The sequence below is a fragment of the Protopterus annectens genome, chromosome 3.part1 (genome assembly GCF_019279795.1).
Source record: "Protopterus annectens isolate FY-2018-M chromosome 3.part1, PAN1.0, whole genome shotgun sequence".
In the NCBI taxonomy this organism is placed as follows: Eukaryota; Metazoa; Chordata; order Ceratodontiformes; family Protopteridae; genus Protopterus; species Protopterus annectens.
In genome coordinates, this window is record NC_056732.1 from 454,029,604 (window position 1) to 454,046,696 (window position 17,093).

At 38.5% G+C, this 17,093-nt stretch overlaps 1 protein-coding gene across 1 annotated transcript in view; it reads right to left on the bottom strand.

Annotated features, from left to right (window-relative positions):
- Positions 1 to 17,093, bottom strand: part of WDR86 (WD repeat domain 86) — a 937,643-nt gene that overhangs the window by 589,645 nt on the left and 330,905 nt on the right. The window contains exon 4 of the mRNA XM_044066906.1: positions 4,900 to 5,035. Within this exon, the coding sequence (XP_043922841.1) occupies positions 4,900 to 5,035 (136 nt within the window). The remainder of the gene's footprint in view (positions 1 to 4,899; positions 5,036 to 17,093) is intronic.

Here is a 17,093-nt window from a genome sequence, read left to right on the forward strand (position 1 = left end):
CCCTAATTTCCTTTTACTAAAAGTACTAAATCCTTATCAGGAGCCACCCAAATATGCAACAATTTTTATATAATTCTATATGTTGTCATAGCAATTATTGATGTACACGCACACACACACACACACACACACACACACACACACACACACACACACACACACACACACACACACAAAACATCTAACAAGCACCTTTGTTCCCAATCAGAAACAAATACTTGTCGGAAATTTAACATTCTTGAATAGTACTGTGAAAATTAAATATACAAGACATTTCTACTACGAAAACGATCTAATACAATGCATTGTTACAAATCAGCACAATGATCCACAATCTCAAATGTTCATCATTTGTCCTTAACAAAGGCAAACATTCATTAATATAACAGCGCTTAAACAGTATAGATGTCTAGAGGTTGCCTCTTCAATTTGCTCTTATTTTGGGATTCATTGACAAAAATAAAAACATTGGCCAGCATAGTATTATGTAAATGAAATGTATCACTAATATATCAAAAGTCCCATGTAGCATATGCATCTATTGAATAACTCACTGACCAGCAATCAAGTGTTCATCAGTTGTTGATTTCATACAACAAAACATTCAACAGTATGTGAACAAACTCTAAACAACATACTAGTTCATAGATCAGCACGCCATTCTTGAATCTCAAATATTCATCCTATGAGATCAGTTTGTGCACTAAAGTCCCATTCAGTTAATTAAAATGTCCATTATTTATTCTGAATATTTGGGTTTATATCACTTTGTCGAATGGCAGATCATCGAACCCTTAATTATCGAAGCCGCTAATCGAACAGAACTTTCAGTGAAACTCTTCCTAGGGTAAACCAAAGATAGGCCACCCTAGCAACCATAAAGAAAATAATAAAATTTAAAACCTACCCAGGTGGGGGGCTCCCCCCCCACCTCCTCCTAACTAAATATACCAACTCCGAGATCGCACTATAGTGGGAAAAAGGGCAAATTCCAGATGGTGGCCAACTGTTGGTTTGCCTAGGAAAAATTTTGCTGAAAACACAGTTTGGCAGTTAGCAGCTTCCATAATTAGGAGTTTGATGATCTGCTATTCAACAAAGTAATATAGACCCAAACATTTTCAAATGAGGAATAGAAAAATTCACCCTTTGGAATCATTGGCACTCTGGAGCTCATATTCATCCACCTCATACCGCTCAACTGTCCAGATTTTTGCCTCATACATTTGGTTTGTTTCTCATAAAATATGTGGTTTTCTGGAAAATTTGCAAGGACTGAATTCACTAAACAACATACATTTCAGTTTCAGACTTTATATGCTTCAAAAAATGCATGCAAACACAAATTCTGCTATTCTAGCAACGTTCTAAGTTTATAAGAGCAATGTTTAAAATATGTCCCTATTTTTGGGCCTTTGTCCTGAATTATTTTAGGCTCTGTTTACATTTCTTGCACTAAAGAGGTTGAGAGGTATGATCCATCACCCTTTTACATTTCTTGCACTAAAGAGGTTGAGAGGTATGATCCATCACCCTTTGTGAATCAAACTGCAACTTTGTCTGAAATGTTGATTGAATACAGTCATCCTCCTGTTCAAACTGTTGTCCTTACAGCCTTTTCCTTTAATAACATCCCATTTGATTGAGTCGGAAAACTGCTGCACTCCACGAAGAATATCCTTTAATATAGCCGGAAAAGTCAATTTACATTTTATATTCCTTCTACAACACTTTCTCATTACTTCAGTAATTTCCAATCTTTCCATTTAGTAGCCTCAAAAATATCACAGTAAATATATACAGATCTGCCATCTACAAAATATTTTTTAATGGGATGACAAATCTGCCAAGATACCCGCTTCTTTTCATCACATCATAGACTGCACCAAAATTATTTGTGGCTTTCTCATTAATCTGAATGTAGCCGTCAAATGCAAATGCTGTGGTCTTATCAATATCCAGTGACTGCTACCAGAAACCAATCCAAAATGTCACTTTCTCTTTCATAATGTACAAACAATATAATATTCTTAAGGGACTCATTACTTTTAAATACTGTCATCTACCTATTACCCACTTATTCTCAAAGTCAGAATATACTACATGTCTATACATTTCATTTTGCTTTTCTCTAATTTTTGGAAATCATTGCTGCATTTGGCAAAATTGCTTCTCACTGCTCTTCAAGAAACTGTCTTCTTTTCCACTTTCCATCTACTATGCATACATTCTTAACTTATTGGTTAACAGTTTCAACTTCTGCATTATAACTTCTATAGGTATCACAAAATCCATATGCTTGTTTTCTAAAACATTTTATTTCTCAGCAGCCATCTTGTCAATCAAGCTTGGTCCCTTGATTCCTTCTACCTTTACAGAATCCTTGTTTTCTGACATTTCTGAAATCTTCTGATCCAGGCACCATTCAACTTCTCATTTTAAGTTCTAGATTTACTTTTATGTAGCTAAACTATAAAAAAAATCCATTTAAATATTACATTTCAAATTAACAGATGAAGGAACTGATGTAGGCAACTAGATTAATAAAACATTGTAAGACCTCCCCACTTTGTCAACAGTGTTAACACAGACTGCACTTTATCAACAATACTTTTTCCACATCCCTGTCTATTGTAATTCTATTGTGCCCTTCCCATACATTTTAAATTTGGACACTCGTTATATAATGTTGTCTAGGAGATTTCCACAATAACTCTCTTGTACCTGACCAGTGCCATGGTTTTACACAGCACAGGCATTGTTAATTCAACTTCAAGTTCCATGAATGTGTCATCACTGATAAGGATAAGGGGAGCCCTGTGGGTCAGGTACATCTAAACATCAGCAAAGACTCAATTTACCATGTAGAAGACTGTTGGAGAATTTACAGGGTATGGGGCAGGCCTGAAAATGGTATTTAGGTAACTGACCTAAATGGGGGTGGCAGTTAGATAGCAGTAATATAGTAAAAGACTAGTAAACAATGAGGTGTGACACTTTATGAGGATCTGCTGGCCATCAAAATCCTTAGTCTAAATTATGCAAGGCAATGCAAGAGTGTATTGGTAATGGCCAAGAGGATGCTGGGAAGCAGAGCTAGACCAGCAGATGCCTAGGTTATGGTCCTATTTTACACATACACACACACATACACACACGCCATTTGGTAAAATCACATCTGGAGCCCTATGCTCAATTCTGATATACGGGAAGAAAACATAGAAAATATGCACTTCATGTTCACCAGAGGGTACAAAGGATGGATGATGGAATGAGCTGGAATTTTATTTAGATGACTTGGCAGTATATAGCGGAGAAGAAGAGAGAACAGAAGACAAGGGCATGAACTGGACAGTAGGAATGAGTAATTGTGGTAGAGCTGAAATGTAAGGATAGAGGGGAAATTGTGGGTGGCAAATGACTCAAAAAAAGACTTCTGAAATTCTACCTCACTGACAGGGTGATAAGGCATGGAACATAATGCCCAAGATGATGTTGTTGTTGTATCTTTCGGCTTTTCCCAGTTAGGGGTCGCCACAGCGGAATTCCGGTCCGCTAATGACTGGCAGTAGATTTTTACATACTGACTTGCCAGGCCTGATGCACAACCTTCAACGAAGGTACGCCCATTCACGCATGTCTCAACACAAAAGACGCTTTAGCTGAGAATCGAACAGGACAATGTCTTACTGTGAGGCGACAACGCTACCGCAGCATCACCACCGCGGACAACATAATGCCCAAGATAAAAGTTTTTTTTTTTTAAAGCCTGGAACGGATTGAAGGAAGAATGGGTCAGGGCTTGATGGTAGTGACATTTGAATTTAGGTTAGTCAAGGAACATGCATGAATGCAAGCGCACACACAGCAGCAGATTCAACTGATCACAGATCTTCCATTTGTGTGTGTGTGTGTGTGTGTGTGTGTGTACTTTTTTTTTACATTGACCTGTGTTAATTTATACTTGTCCCAAAATCTGACAAGCTCTCTTTATTAAGTTATAATTTCTTCTGAATTCTTTGAGCCTGCTCTTTTTTTCTGCTAATTTTTATCCTCAATAAATTCCTTTTGTTACTAAATGTACCTCAGGTGGCATTGAAGGATTCTGGCACGCACTTTCCTCTACAGTCCCATAGTTTACAACTTATATCCTTTCAGAGGTCTTTATAGAACTTGGAAAAACATGTTTAGCTGCCCTCAGACTGTGTCCAGTTAGTAGTATGTCATGTAAAACTTAAGCAGACACTCAGGAAAAGCCATTATGTAAACCTATATAGGTGAGTTCTGTTTGGGTAGAGATACTCCACCCCCTCCCCCAGCATGTACAAGCATGGAGAGACAGATACAGATGCACACACGCACGCACGCACACACACACACACACACACACACACACACACACACACACACACACACACACACACACACACACACACACACACACTTCTGCCTTGGACTTTCATCTCAGTTAGAGCATTTTACACAATTATACCTGATCATTTTTTAATTTGGGAAGGGGGCACTGGCACCACTTTGTTCAGTTTGTAAGAGTTCACAGACATAAAAAGGAAGAAGAATTGAAGGTCAGTGATATGAAAGGCATGCTTCCTGGCCACTCTGTGCTTTTATTTACTTTTTTTACTTAATAAAAACACACTGTTAAATGAAGCTCATAAAACATTTGAATGTAGAATCAGAAATGAATCCATGCATACACAGGGCTTTGGCTCCAGTTTTAAACATCATAATTCTGAATATCAAAAGAAAGCTCAGAATCCACTATATCTGATTTCATTTGTGAGATTTCGATTAAGCCTAGTTACATAGCCTGTTGTAAGACTTTTGTGGAGGCTGCTGTATGTTGTAGGACATCTATAAAACAAAATAAATATAACTTACAAATTCCGTCATGGCACTTTACAACACTAACTGTGTGCCTGTGGGTGTTGTATGTCCGAATACATTCTCCAGACTCTGTCAACCAACACTTCACTGTCCTGTCTGCACTCCCAGAGTATAGGTGTCGGTTCACCACCTACAAAAGAAAAATAACAGTTACATGACCTGCAAGCAAAAAGTTATAAACAGCCAGCATTGTTATAACCACTACGGTTTTCTGTCGGACAAGTCAGTAATAACGTGACAAAAACAGTTGGGCCTCTGTAGCACGTTTTTACATAGGCTACAATATTTTCATTAAAACTATACTACTTGGGTACAAATGTTCTAACAGATGGTCGTTGCTATTTTTTTTAAACTTACTTTTCATACTGTATGTTTTAAACTCAGCCTAGTCATCACTGCACAAATTTCCACAGTGTTGGCAAACATTACCAAAAAAGACTAATAAAATCAAAAACAGTTCAAATACCAACTGAAATAAGCAGATATAGCAGTCTCTGTGGTTCAAGTGCACCTACAGTTAGTGCATAGGATTAAGGTTATGGGCTGTTTATCAGCTGCTTCCTGTAGTCCAGTTGCTTCCCTATACCTACATTTGCAGACTGTGTGACACTAGGCAAGTCACTTAACCAGAATTTTCCCAGATCACCCCAGAAAAGGGACATTAATGTCCATTAGGCTTATCACCATCAACTTCCTTTTTCCCCATTTTTACATAGCATCAGGGTGTAACATCAACTGCCTACACCTATCTCAATTCAGAGCTACTTTTCTGCCTTCTTTATCTTGACTGTCACAGGTCTTTTTTCGCACACTCCATCCATCTCTTGGCTAGATGTCCTCCTTCCTACTGCCGCCTTCTTCCTCCTGTCTCTTGACAAATCTTTAAAAAATTGTCTGCTGCTTTCTTATACAGGAGATTGAACTACTGCAATTTACTCTCATTAACATTGTCTGCAACTAGGGCATTGTCTGTGTTTCTCGTTTCTTCATCTGTCTCACACTGTGCATCCTACCTCCTTGTCTCACAGATTTCATCTCTACCACCTCAAGCTTCCTCAGTAGTTCTACCTTCACTGCCCAGGTTAATATATGCCATACTGAAACACTGGTCAAACCACTGTTTTAATAAGTCTTACTTTTTACCTTTGTTGGCATACTTGTGTTACACACTATCCCTGGCACTGTGCCTTTTGACGGCAGTACCTTTGATTCTAGCTCTGACCATTTCGTTCAAACTTCCTTTTTATTCAACATCTCCTATACTCTCAAAGCTATTAATCTAATCCACTATTTCCCTTCTTTCTCAAGTCTCAGCTACTTCCAATTTCCCTCATTTTTTGCCATGATTACTATCTTATTTGTACTCTGCTTCATTTCATGTACCTTCAGGTTTGCATTCCAGTCCCCTATCATTTGACTAAGCCGTTTGCTGATGTTTTCCATCACCAGTATTAACAGGAATGGGTGTGCAAGCTGAACCCTGATGCACATTCACTCCTATTGGGAGTCTGAACACTGTTTGTACTTTTGGTCCTAACTTGGAGAATTCTCTTTCTGTAGGATTGAGTGTGATGTGGGGAGTATATGGGGCTACTATAGCCTGGAGGGAGAGTCCTTAGAAACATCATGGTGCATAGCGCATACTAATTCTACCAAAATTTTACAGGACATTGAACCATTGCAAGATATCCCAAATCAGCTTTTTTGGGATTGTATCATATGCTTTCTCTAGGTCTAACTCAGCAATTTTTGGTACCCCTCAGAGTCTGTCCAACACCATCTCAACCCTTGGAATAGAAGTTCTACCAGTCCAGCCATACATATAAACACATGACCCACAGCTAATGTTTACCCATAATGTAAAGATCACAGTTTCAAAAGTTCTTAACATAAAACACTCAAATTTTCACTCTATCTCAATCAAGAGTAATGTTCAACACATCTTAAAAATATTCTGCTCCTTATCTTAGGGTGTATTGCCACTTAGAACCTAGAAATAAACCCAGAATACCAAATGACTTCAAAAAACTCAACATACATTTTGTAGATGTATATACCTTGAAAGCACTGCCACCTCCTCCCACATACCAAGTCATTGCCCATCACCCAAACAGCCATCTGCTTATTTACTACTTCTTCTTCTTTCGGCTTTTCCCAATTAGGGGTCGCCACAGCGGATCACCTGTCCGCTCATGACTGGCAGTGGAGTTTTACGGTATCAAGTTGCCAGCCCAGCGCCCAACCTTCCACAGAAGGCAGACACACACGCCTAGGGCCAATTTAGTGTGTCCAATCCACCTACAGTATGTCTTTGTGATGTGGGAGGAAACCCACATGACCACAGGGAGGACATGCAGACTCCACACAGAAGGCACCCAAGTAGAGAATCAAACCGGAGAACATTTTGCTGTGAGGCGGCAACGCTAACCGCTGTACCACCGTGGCCGCCCCATCTGCTTATTTACTGATACACTCTATAATCTTCTTTATGATGATTTCTGTCCTCCATTAAATACTAGATTTACTGAAAATTTATTTAAGCACCCTCTAAGGACTTACCCTCCAGGCTTTTGTAGCCCTATATGTCCTCACTTCACAATCAATACTATAAAAAGAGCTTTTCCAAGCTAGGACCAAAAGTGTGGAATTTCCATGTCACACACAAAAGCAACCTACAACTCTTCTTTTTAAAGGCTCTTTATTAGAGCATCTTAATGAATCGACTAAGTATTCCTGTTTCAGTTATACCTCCACCTGAAATTGTATACCTAGTCTTGTCTCCTGTATTTTCTCTTCTAATTTAGTTCTTCTTTATACATTCTCCCAATACACTGGGCTTCAGTAAACACTGCTGATGAAATGTTATCTAAGTTATATGACCACAGTTGCCTATACCTCTGTCATAGAAATGTAACACAATTGTTTATACAAAATCTCTCCATTACTGGGAATTGTACTACAAATATATTATGCAAGTCATTTATGTAAATATCCTTCAAGAGCATATCCTTTTCAAATTTAGCTATGTTTAAGACCAATTAAAAACTCAGAGGCCTGCCTAAACTATTCATGCCCCACTGTTATAGCATTAGTATCTAAAGAAAATGGGATACTAGCTTACAAAATTTTCCTATGTAGATGTGGGAAACCCTTGAGATATAGATGTCAGTTTGGTGTAGCTGCAGCATGTCAAGAATTAATAAAGGAATAAAAGCTGCAATGAAATACACACTACTTTGCCTGGCTAAAATGGTCTCAGTCAAGGCAGATTATAAGTTTCAAGTGCTTCTATTTACTCACTCTATCAAAAGCACAACTACCAATATAAATGTACATTTAATTGACTGATATTAATTCCTCTAAAAAGGCAGATTTAAACTATAGTTATGAGGGGTGTCCTCCAGAAAATACATTGTCAGCTTTCTACTTGTGGAAAACGGATATATTTGCTCAAATTCAGAATGAAAGTAAGTTCTTTTAGCTAAATGTCAAAAGAATAGAAGGTCTGTAGAACAATGGGTCAAATAAAGCTAACATTTCATACAGCATAAGTAAATACTAGCTATATAATTCCATACATTGCAGTAGAAGATCTTGAAAACTGCAATACAAATATTGTTAGAGAAAAGCATCAGGAAGGTATATGACATCTGTGTGAAAATGTATACATTCAAATCTCTGTATCAGAAAGGAGATATTTCTAAACATGGAAAAGACAAAAATATAAAATAAAGTGCATGTATTCTGAAGTTATGTCATGGCTACAAATGCATAAATGGGAATTTGTCATTAATAGGGAAAAGACAATATTTTGCAAGTGTCTTTATGAAACTGCAAAGAGAAGTAGAATGCTTGCTACCTAAACACATGCCAGTAGCACAGAGAGTGGAATTTGCATTAACTTACTGCAGATCAACTTAAACAAGAACATATACATGGCAAACCCATTTCTTTGATCTGATTAGATCAAGTTCTTGACATAATACACTTGCATCAACTGCTGTATTCCTCACATTAATGTTGTAAATCCATATATTTAACATTATAGTTTAGAATTCTCATTAATTCTCAGTTACTGTGTAACACAACTAAACAAATATCAAATATGGTACTAACCTAATTTCTTTTCATCAAGTAACACAAATAAAATGAATGACTGATATATCAAAGCTAGATAGATACAATAACTGAAATGCTTCCAGCAGTATTTCTGTAGCTGAAACTCTATAAGGGTCTATGTTTGGCATTGAATGGCAAGTTCATCGCTACCTTATCTACACATTCGCAAATGCGGTTTACTTTGTTGGCCAACTATGGCCGTTCGATGCATTTTTTATGATGTACAGTTTAGCTGAAAGGGACTTTCGAGGGTTTATGTTCAGCAAATGGCCGTTTGATGAACACGCCATTCGACAGCCATAGACCCACTCTAAAACTTGTTTATAAAAATAAATGCTACCAAGAACAGAATGAGGCCACAAGTACAACTGTGTAAGATGAACTTTCCATAAAAGTAATGTTTGAATGATCACAGGTGCAGTGTCCTTAACAGCCTGCCAGTTTTCAAAGCTTTTTCAAAGCTTTAGGGCACCTTCCAAGCGCCAAAGCTATCAAGCAGCACAAAATCAAACTGAGCTGACTGAAACACAAGTTTTGGCACAAAGCCCTTCAGAGATTTCATGCTAATAAAGAGAGGGAGGCTGAGCATTGAAAGGCCAATGCTAGAACAATAAAAAATAAATGCCCATATCCTGGCATAAAAAAAAACAAAAAACAAAACAAGAGAGATGGAAGGAGGGAGCAGCTACTGTAGCAGTGATCATTCAAACATCTACTGTTATAGCAAGTTCATCTTGAACAACTGCAGTCCATTCATCATACTGATCATAGCTGCAATAGCCTTAGCTATATGGGTAAATTACCTTAACTAACCACATTTGGAAGGTGGAAGGAGAAGAGTCCAGAAACCCTTGGAGAATGGTCCTAGCAAAGCTTGATCTGGACTTAGAGAAGGAATCAAGCTTATAGTGCTTTGTAAAAGTATGTAAAGGGGACCAAGTAACAGCTTCTAGAATACTTCTAGAGTCCAACCCCTTCTAAAAAGCCATAGATGAGGCTAAGGCCCTGGTAGAGTGGGTCTTGAACCTGCCTTTAACAGTTTTGTTATGGTGCGTATAACAAAACATAATAGCGTTAGACAACCATTTGGAAATAAAGGTGGTCTCTTTTTAACTTCACAAGAAATGAACAATTGATCTAAAAATCTAAAAGATTTAGTTCTGTCAAGACCGTACCCAAGTTGTCTGTGGACATCCAAGGTATGGAGTATCTTCTCTTCCTCATTTTTAGGTTCAAGAAAGAAAACAGGAAGATGGATAAGTAAACGTGGATACTACTTCAGGTATAAAGGATACTACTTTAGGCATAAAAGAGTAATAGTTCTCAAAGAAACCCTGTATCTATGGAAAATGACATAGGGTTGACTCATGTAGAGCTTGCAACTCGCATACCCTTCTTGCAGAAGTCTGGATGATCAGTAAAACTGTTTCCCAGGTTATACACCTCAAGAAAGACAGATTAGCGGTTTCAAATTGAGGAAGCTTTAGTTTCTCTTCACTAACACAAAATTAAGATTCTAAGAAGGGGCACTGGTTTTCATGGAGGCCTCTTATGCAAAAACCCCTTTCAAGAACATTTTTACATGAGATTACATTGAAAGAGGAGGATCCATGGGTAGACATGCTGAAATGCCTGGTAAATGTACCTTGATAGACAGATAAGAAAAGCCACAGGATAGTAATTCATACAAATATCGTAAAAACAGAGAACAACTAGCCCTGAATGGGTGCTGCTTATTTTGCTGGCACCAACTAAAAATCCTTTACCATTTCCTAGTAATTGATTTTCTAGTAGCAGGCTTTCTTGTCTTCATTAGTACCTGTTGGAATAAGACCCTATCATCCAGGCAGTCAAATGAAAATGATTGATGTTGGGGTGTATCAAACACCCCTGTTCTTGTGTAAGCAGATCTAGTCTGTGAGGAAGCTTGTGCTACTTGCTCCTGGCCATTTCAAAAAGAAGGGAGAACCACAGTTGCCTGGGCCAGAAGGGAGTCACCAAAATAATCTTGGGGCATTCCTTCTGAATCTTCAGAAGTACCCTGAATATTAGATGAAAGGGTGGAAAAGCATACAGGAACATTTCTGACCAAGGAACAGAAAAGGCAACTGTTTCCACACCTTCTTGCATGGACTCCTGGAACAGAATCATGTCAGTTGATTGGTTAGAGAGGAGGTAAAGAGGTCTAATTTGAAGAACTTCCCACAGATCAATCAAAACTTGAAAGATCCCCTGATCTAGTTTCCATTTGTGAGGGTTTACCCAGGTCCTGCTCAACTTGTCTGCCACAGAATTTTGCTCTGAGGGAAATGTAGGATGCCTGTAGAGTAAGACTGTGCTGTGAAGCTATATCCCAAACTAACATGGCTAGTCTGCAAAGAGGGTATGACCTGGCTCCCCCTTGCTTGTTGATGTACCGCATGACTGTGGTATTCTGTAACCACTTGAAAAGGTCCTGGGGACCAAAGATGGTTTAGAGTGTGAAGTGTCATGATCAGGGCAAGCATCTCCTTGATATTTGTGTGTTTACCTCTGTTCTTGGTGTCCTATACCCTCCACCCACACGTTTATCCCTCCTGAAAATACTCCCCAAGCAAAGTCCAAAACATCTGTGGTGTCTGACTGCACTGGAGCAGGCAGAAAGAAGGGGCGACCTGGATTTAAGGATATCTGCTGTCTCTGCCCAAAGATTTCTCTTCTTACAAACTCCAGCACTTGGATTTGAAAAGATAAAGGGTGTTGATGCTAGGATCAAAAACATTTTAGATACCACTGTATCTTTCTCATGTGGAGTCTTGCCAGGGGTATCATGAAAATCACTGATGCCATGAGACCCAAAATCCTGAGGTATTCCCCCTCGCAATGATTGAAGTCTCAGTGGGAAACCTTAGAAACAGATCAAAATAAAGATCTGTTTTTTCCTGTGGAAGAAAAACTCTCTGAACTAATGTGTCTAGTTGACATCCCAGGAACACAATTCTATGTGAGAGAGTCAAGACTTTTGAATGTTCTCTTGGAATCTCAGATTGTACAAGTGATCTCTCACCCAACAGAGAGATTGTTGACATTTTGAAAAAGACTGTGCAAAGATAAGCAAGTCATTTAAATATGGAAACATATGGATACTCCATAGCCTGCAATGAGGTATAACTGGAGCTAAATACTTTGCGAACACTGTGCAGTGGATAGTCCAAAGGGTAAGGCAGAGAACTGGTAGTGTGATCCAGACACCGAAAACCTTAAGAAAACATGACGTCTGGATGAATAAGGATGTGATAAGTATCTTTTAAGTCTAGTGTTACCATGAAACTTGAAAAGAGGAAGAAGAGGTAAAAGGTTGCGGAGTGACAACATTTTGAATTTGGACACAATCATAAAGAGGTTTAGGAAAGAAAGAAAGGTCCAGAACTGGTCTCCAAGCATTTTCTCTCTTTGGCAATAGAGCATCCCTGAATAAAACCCTTTCCTCACCTGGTAAGAATAAACTGGTTTGATCACTCCTTGGGTCAGCATGTGATGAATATGATATCCCCACAGCATAAGCCATCATAGTCATTATGGCCACATCTTATCCGTAAAGCTTTGCTAAGCATAACTCCACTTTTCCATCCATGTTCTGACACTGTTAACTGATTCTTAAAACTAAATGCTGTAGCATATTCTTGCATCTTTAATTACATATATTTCTTAGCACATCCTTGAATCTGTAAATATGTTTTGTTCATTTCTTATCCAATCCTGTTCCTCAGGGCTGACCCTCCAAATGGTCCACTGAGATCAATGCACTACCCCAGGAAACAAATATTAATTAAATAAAGAAAGAAAAAAATGAACAAGTAGAAACAAAACAGGATCTGAAGGATGAGTAATGACCCACTGGAAAGGAGGAATTTCCTCCCAGTGCCATCTTTAACCCTGCTGAATGTTTCAGACACATGGGTTCTGAAAACCAATCTGTTGCCAAAGAGAAAAATGGAGATTCAGTCTTTCTGGAAGAAGAAAAAAAAGGGACCGGGGTGGGGGGGGGGGGGGTCACAAGGTCTCTTGAATAGTCAGTCATTACTGTCCTTGGTTTTGGGAGGTTTAAAACTCGTTTTAGACCCCCCTTGCCATTTCTTCTTAGACATCTATTTATCTGAACTTTCTTGAAGACTGTTTTTTGTCAAAATTGGATGAGGAGAAATAAAGTCCCCTAGACAATTTGGAAAAAGAGGGGTGAAAAATATTAGAGATGGTTTGATCATCTCTGCAGCAGATGAGCCAAACACTAAATATATTCAAGGCAGCATTTAGAATCTCATTTTTATCATCTGGGAGGAGATGAGAATGTAGACATGTAAACCTCCTCAAAACAGTACCAGTGGCCAAAGCCCTGGAAGAAGTATCCAAGTCATACACACCATTGCAAACAATGAGTAGTAACCTGCACAACAGAAGAAACTAAGTTAATTAAAGCAGATTTTTCCTCACAAGAAGAAACTACAGATAACACATTTCTCATACTCAATTTGCCAGAACAAACGAACATTTGAGTCAGACAATTCAAAATTCTGAAAATCAATGTTGCAGAAGTTTACACGTTTTTCCATACTTATCAATAATTTTCTCATCCTTATCAGAAAGAGTAGGATTGGAAGTAACTAAGTGCTTAGCAGCAATGGGATCAGCTAATGCTAGGTCAGGTTTGGGAATAGTGCATAAAAATTTAAAGACTAAGGAACTTTATACATCCTTTCTACCTTTTTAAGGACAGCTGGCTGACTCTCAGGAAAATTGCAGGCAGTAGTACACACCTCCTCTAAAGCTGACAGAGCAGGAGGAATGGGTGTAGACTCTGGAAAATCCTTCTGTAATAACTCAGTATTTTCTGAGAGGCTGTAAAACCTCTGTATTCTCTCACTGGAAACACTGGGATGTTCTTGCTATAGTCTCAGAGAAACAGAAACCCCAACAGGAAGGATAAATAACTGAGCTTTCCTCGGAGTTCGAATCGGAAATCTGAGGGGGGAAAACATCTTCCTGTTCATATTTAGAATCTTGAATATCTTCAGGAAGAGAGGAATCCTTCTTTCTTTTACCAGACACTACTTTACAAGGATCAATAGCATAAATTAAACCCTGAGCCAGACCCAGTAAACTACTGCTATCAAAAGAAATTTGTGCAGGAGTAAATATATGCTTTGTGGTCTTTTTGCCAGGAAAAATTGGACCAACCGTGTTACTAATGGCAGAAGCTGCCTCCCCAGGAATGGGCACAACATTCTGACAAAGCAGGGATACCTTCTCTCTTCCAAGGCCAACATGAGTGGCTCTGCCTTGCGCACTGAGGCAATCCCGACAGCAGCAGAGGATGCTGCTAACCCCAGGTCCATACTGCTACACCAGAGGGATGCAGTGTAAAAATAAGTGGGCTGAGGTACAACAAATGGCCACAGCAGAGTTACTCAAATGCAGCTGAAGCAAATTGCTAGCCTACAGTGGTGGCAAGGGCTGTTTGCTAATTTGTCTTCTTTTTTTGTGGCTGAAAGGAGGACCAACTGTGGGACTGGTAGTCTGTTCCACAGTCAAGCTAAAAATGCAATTGCCTGTAAACAATACAATTCCACAAAAGTTACTTTTGTTACAGAAAAAAATGCAGTAAAAATAATTTTAGAACAGTATGCCAGGCCTACAAAAGAAAAGTAAACAGTAAAAACAATTTCTCCACAGGAAAAACGTTTTCAGCCACTGTACACTACTTTTAAACTGACAGGAGAAAATGAGAGCTGTATTTAAAGGAAAAAACGCACCCACAGACTCAAAAAACAGGTTTATTTGCTCATGGGTTGGTGTTTCCTACATTTTAACACCACTCTGGGACTATTTACATGTTTTTAAATATTTTTATATGTAATTTATGAGTATGACCACATGGGGTCTGACATCTTAAAAGTAATTCTGATTGTTTAGTCTGCCTCTAGGTATCCCACAATGCAGTGCTTGTCTGTAAAAAGTTGCATCAGGCTGGTCTCTTTCTTCCTAAAGCTCCTGTCACTGCATTGATTTTACATCCATACACTGCTGTCTTCCAGTGTTAAGTAACATTTCATGCCATTCAATGACTACTTAAAACAGTGCAAATGCCACAGAACACACTTTCAAAGTGCTTTTTACTGCTGCTTCTTTTTAGAATGGCTAAACTGCAGTTTTTTTTGTGAAGCCTAACTTGTACTAGTTTGACTCATCTCCCATCCCCCTTCACATCCAACTTCCCTAGCTGTCAAAGTGCTAAGGGTGATTTGAGTTGTTCCCTGCTGTGATTGGCAGATCACAGCAGGAGACCTGACTCATGTACTGTTTCTTGTTCTAGTCTTCACTCTCTGAAGGACCAGGCTGCTGTGATATCACAGCATGGTTGGGTTTTTAGGACAGTCATGATGATGTCAGTTTGGGGATGGAATTGGCCAGAAAACTACCTGTATTCAATGGCCTAGATGGCATCAATGAACTGGAGACTTTTTCAGGGCAGGATAAAAGTTATTTGAAAGTGAATCCACCACAGTAGAGTAAAGTACTGTTCTAGTGGAGAGAAGCAGTCCATTTAAAATATTTTAAATGCTATACTGTTGTTTATTCATATTAGAGACAATAAATAGGGAGAAAAAGGACAGAGAACTTGAGCATTTAATAACAGAATCCCATTGTCTTTAAAAGTATATATAAAACAACAAAATTAAGAAAATGCAAGTCCCTCCCCAAAGGAAACATATCTGTCCAGTAAAGGAAAAAAAGCAGTCACTCAGAGCCTCAGTGGAGTGTACACATTGGCAGCAGTAAAGCTCTGAAGGGGTTCATGCCCAAAACTACCTTTTAGTCAGATCAGCTCAAGCTGTTTGACAGGTTGGGTGACTGGAAGGTGCACTGAAGCTTTTGAAGCCAGTTGGGTTTTATATCCTTGGCAGGGTATAAACCCATATAGCTAAGGCAGTGATAAATAGGAAGAGCATCTTACACACTCAGATTTCTAAAAAGAGAGTGGGTTGTAAGAATATACTGGACATTTTTTAAAAAGGAAGCAGAGAGAGACAAGCCTCTAAGAAAAGCTTAGTATGCATTTTTATTGGAGAATGTAAATGAGAAAGGCAAGAATGTGTATACATAAAACCAATGCATTTAGCTCTTATATTTGTCAATTCAGTCCAGTTACTGACAAAATAAGTTCTACTTGTGAATGGTTGTCCCCATTGGTGCTTGACTTGTTTAATCTATGAGGAAAAAAATTCAAAGAATAAGTTCTCTCATTTACATCTATATAGCTTCTAATACTGCAGAATAGCTCAAAGTAATAACAGAGGTTCTCCCTTATTTTTATAAATTACATCCACATACCAAATCTCTTCTAAAGAACTCCGTTATTTGCATTTATGAGCACCAACTCTCTGCAATGTATTATAATTAGCTCAAATATAAACAGCACCTACATACCGTATTTCCCCAAAAATAAGACCAGGTCTTATATTTTCTCCCGGCGAAATGCGCATTAGGGCTTATCAGGGGATTCCTTATTTTTCACACACAGTACAAAAATCTACCTTTATTCATGTACAAAAATTGACATTTATTAATGAACACAAATCGACATTTCTTCATGTACAAAAATCGATATTTATTCATGTACACAAATTAACATTTATTTCATACTTTTCTATTATTGGACAACAGTTCTAATAACGGGTTGACAGTTGCGTGAGAATTCTACATAAACAGTGCAACAAACATTTCAACTCCAGAATATCTGCAACTTGGCTTTCACAGTTATTCAAATACAGTCACGTCATCTTCTTCTGGAACATTGTCATAAGTGTCCAACCCCCGAATTTCAGCCTGAATTTCTTGCGACTCCATTTCCTGTAGCGCCATTGGCCCCAGTCCGTCATGCCTAACAATAGAACTCTCCTTAAATGAGCACTGCTTGTCCAAGTAGCCTGCTCATAGTGCATTGGCAACACAGCCGTCAGTGATTTTATCCCATGAATTTTTCACCCAAGTCACGACCTCCTGCAGACTAGGCTTCACAAAGTTTCCATGCT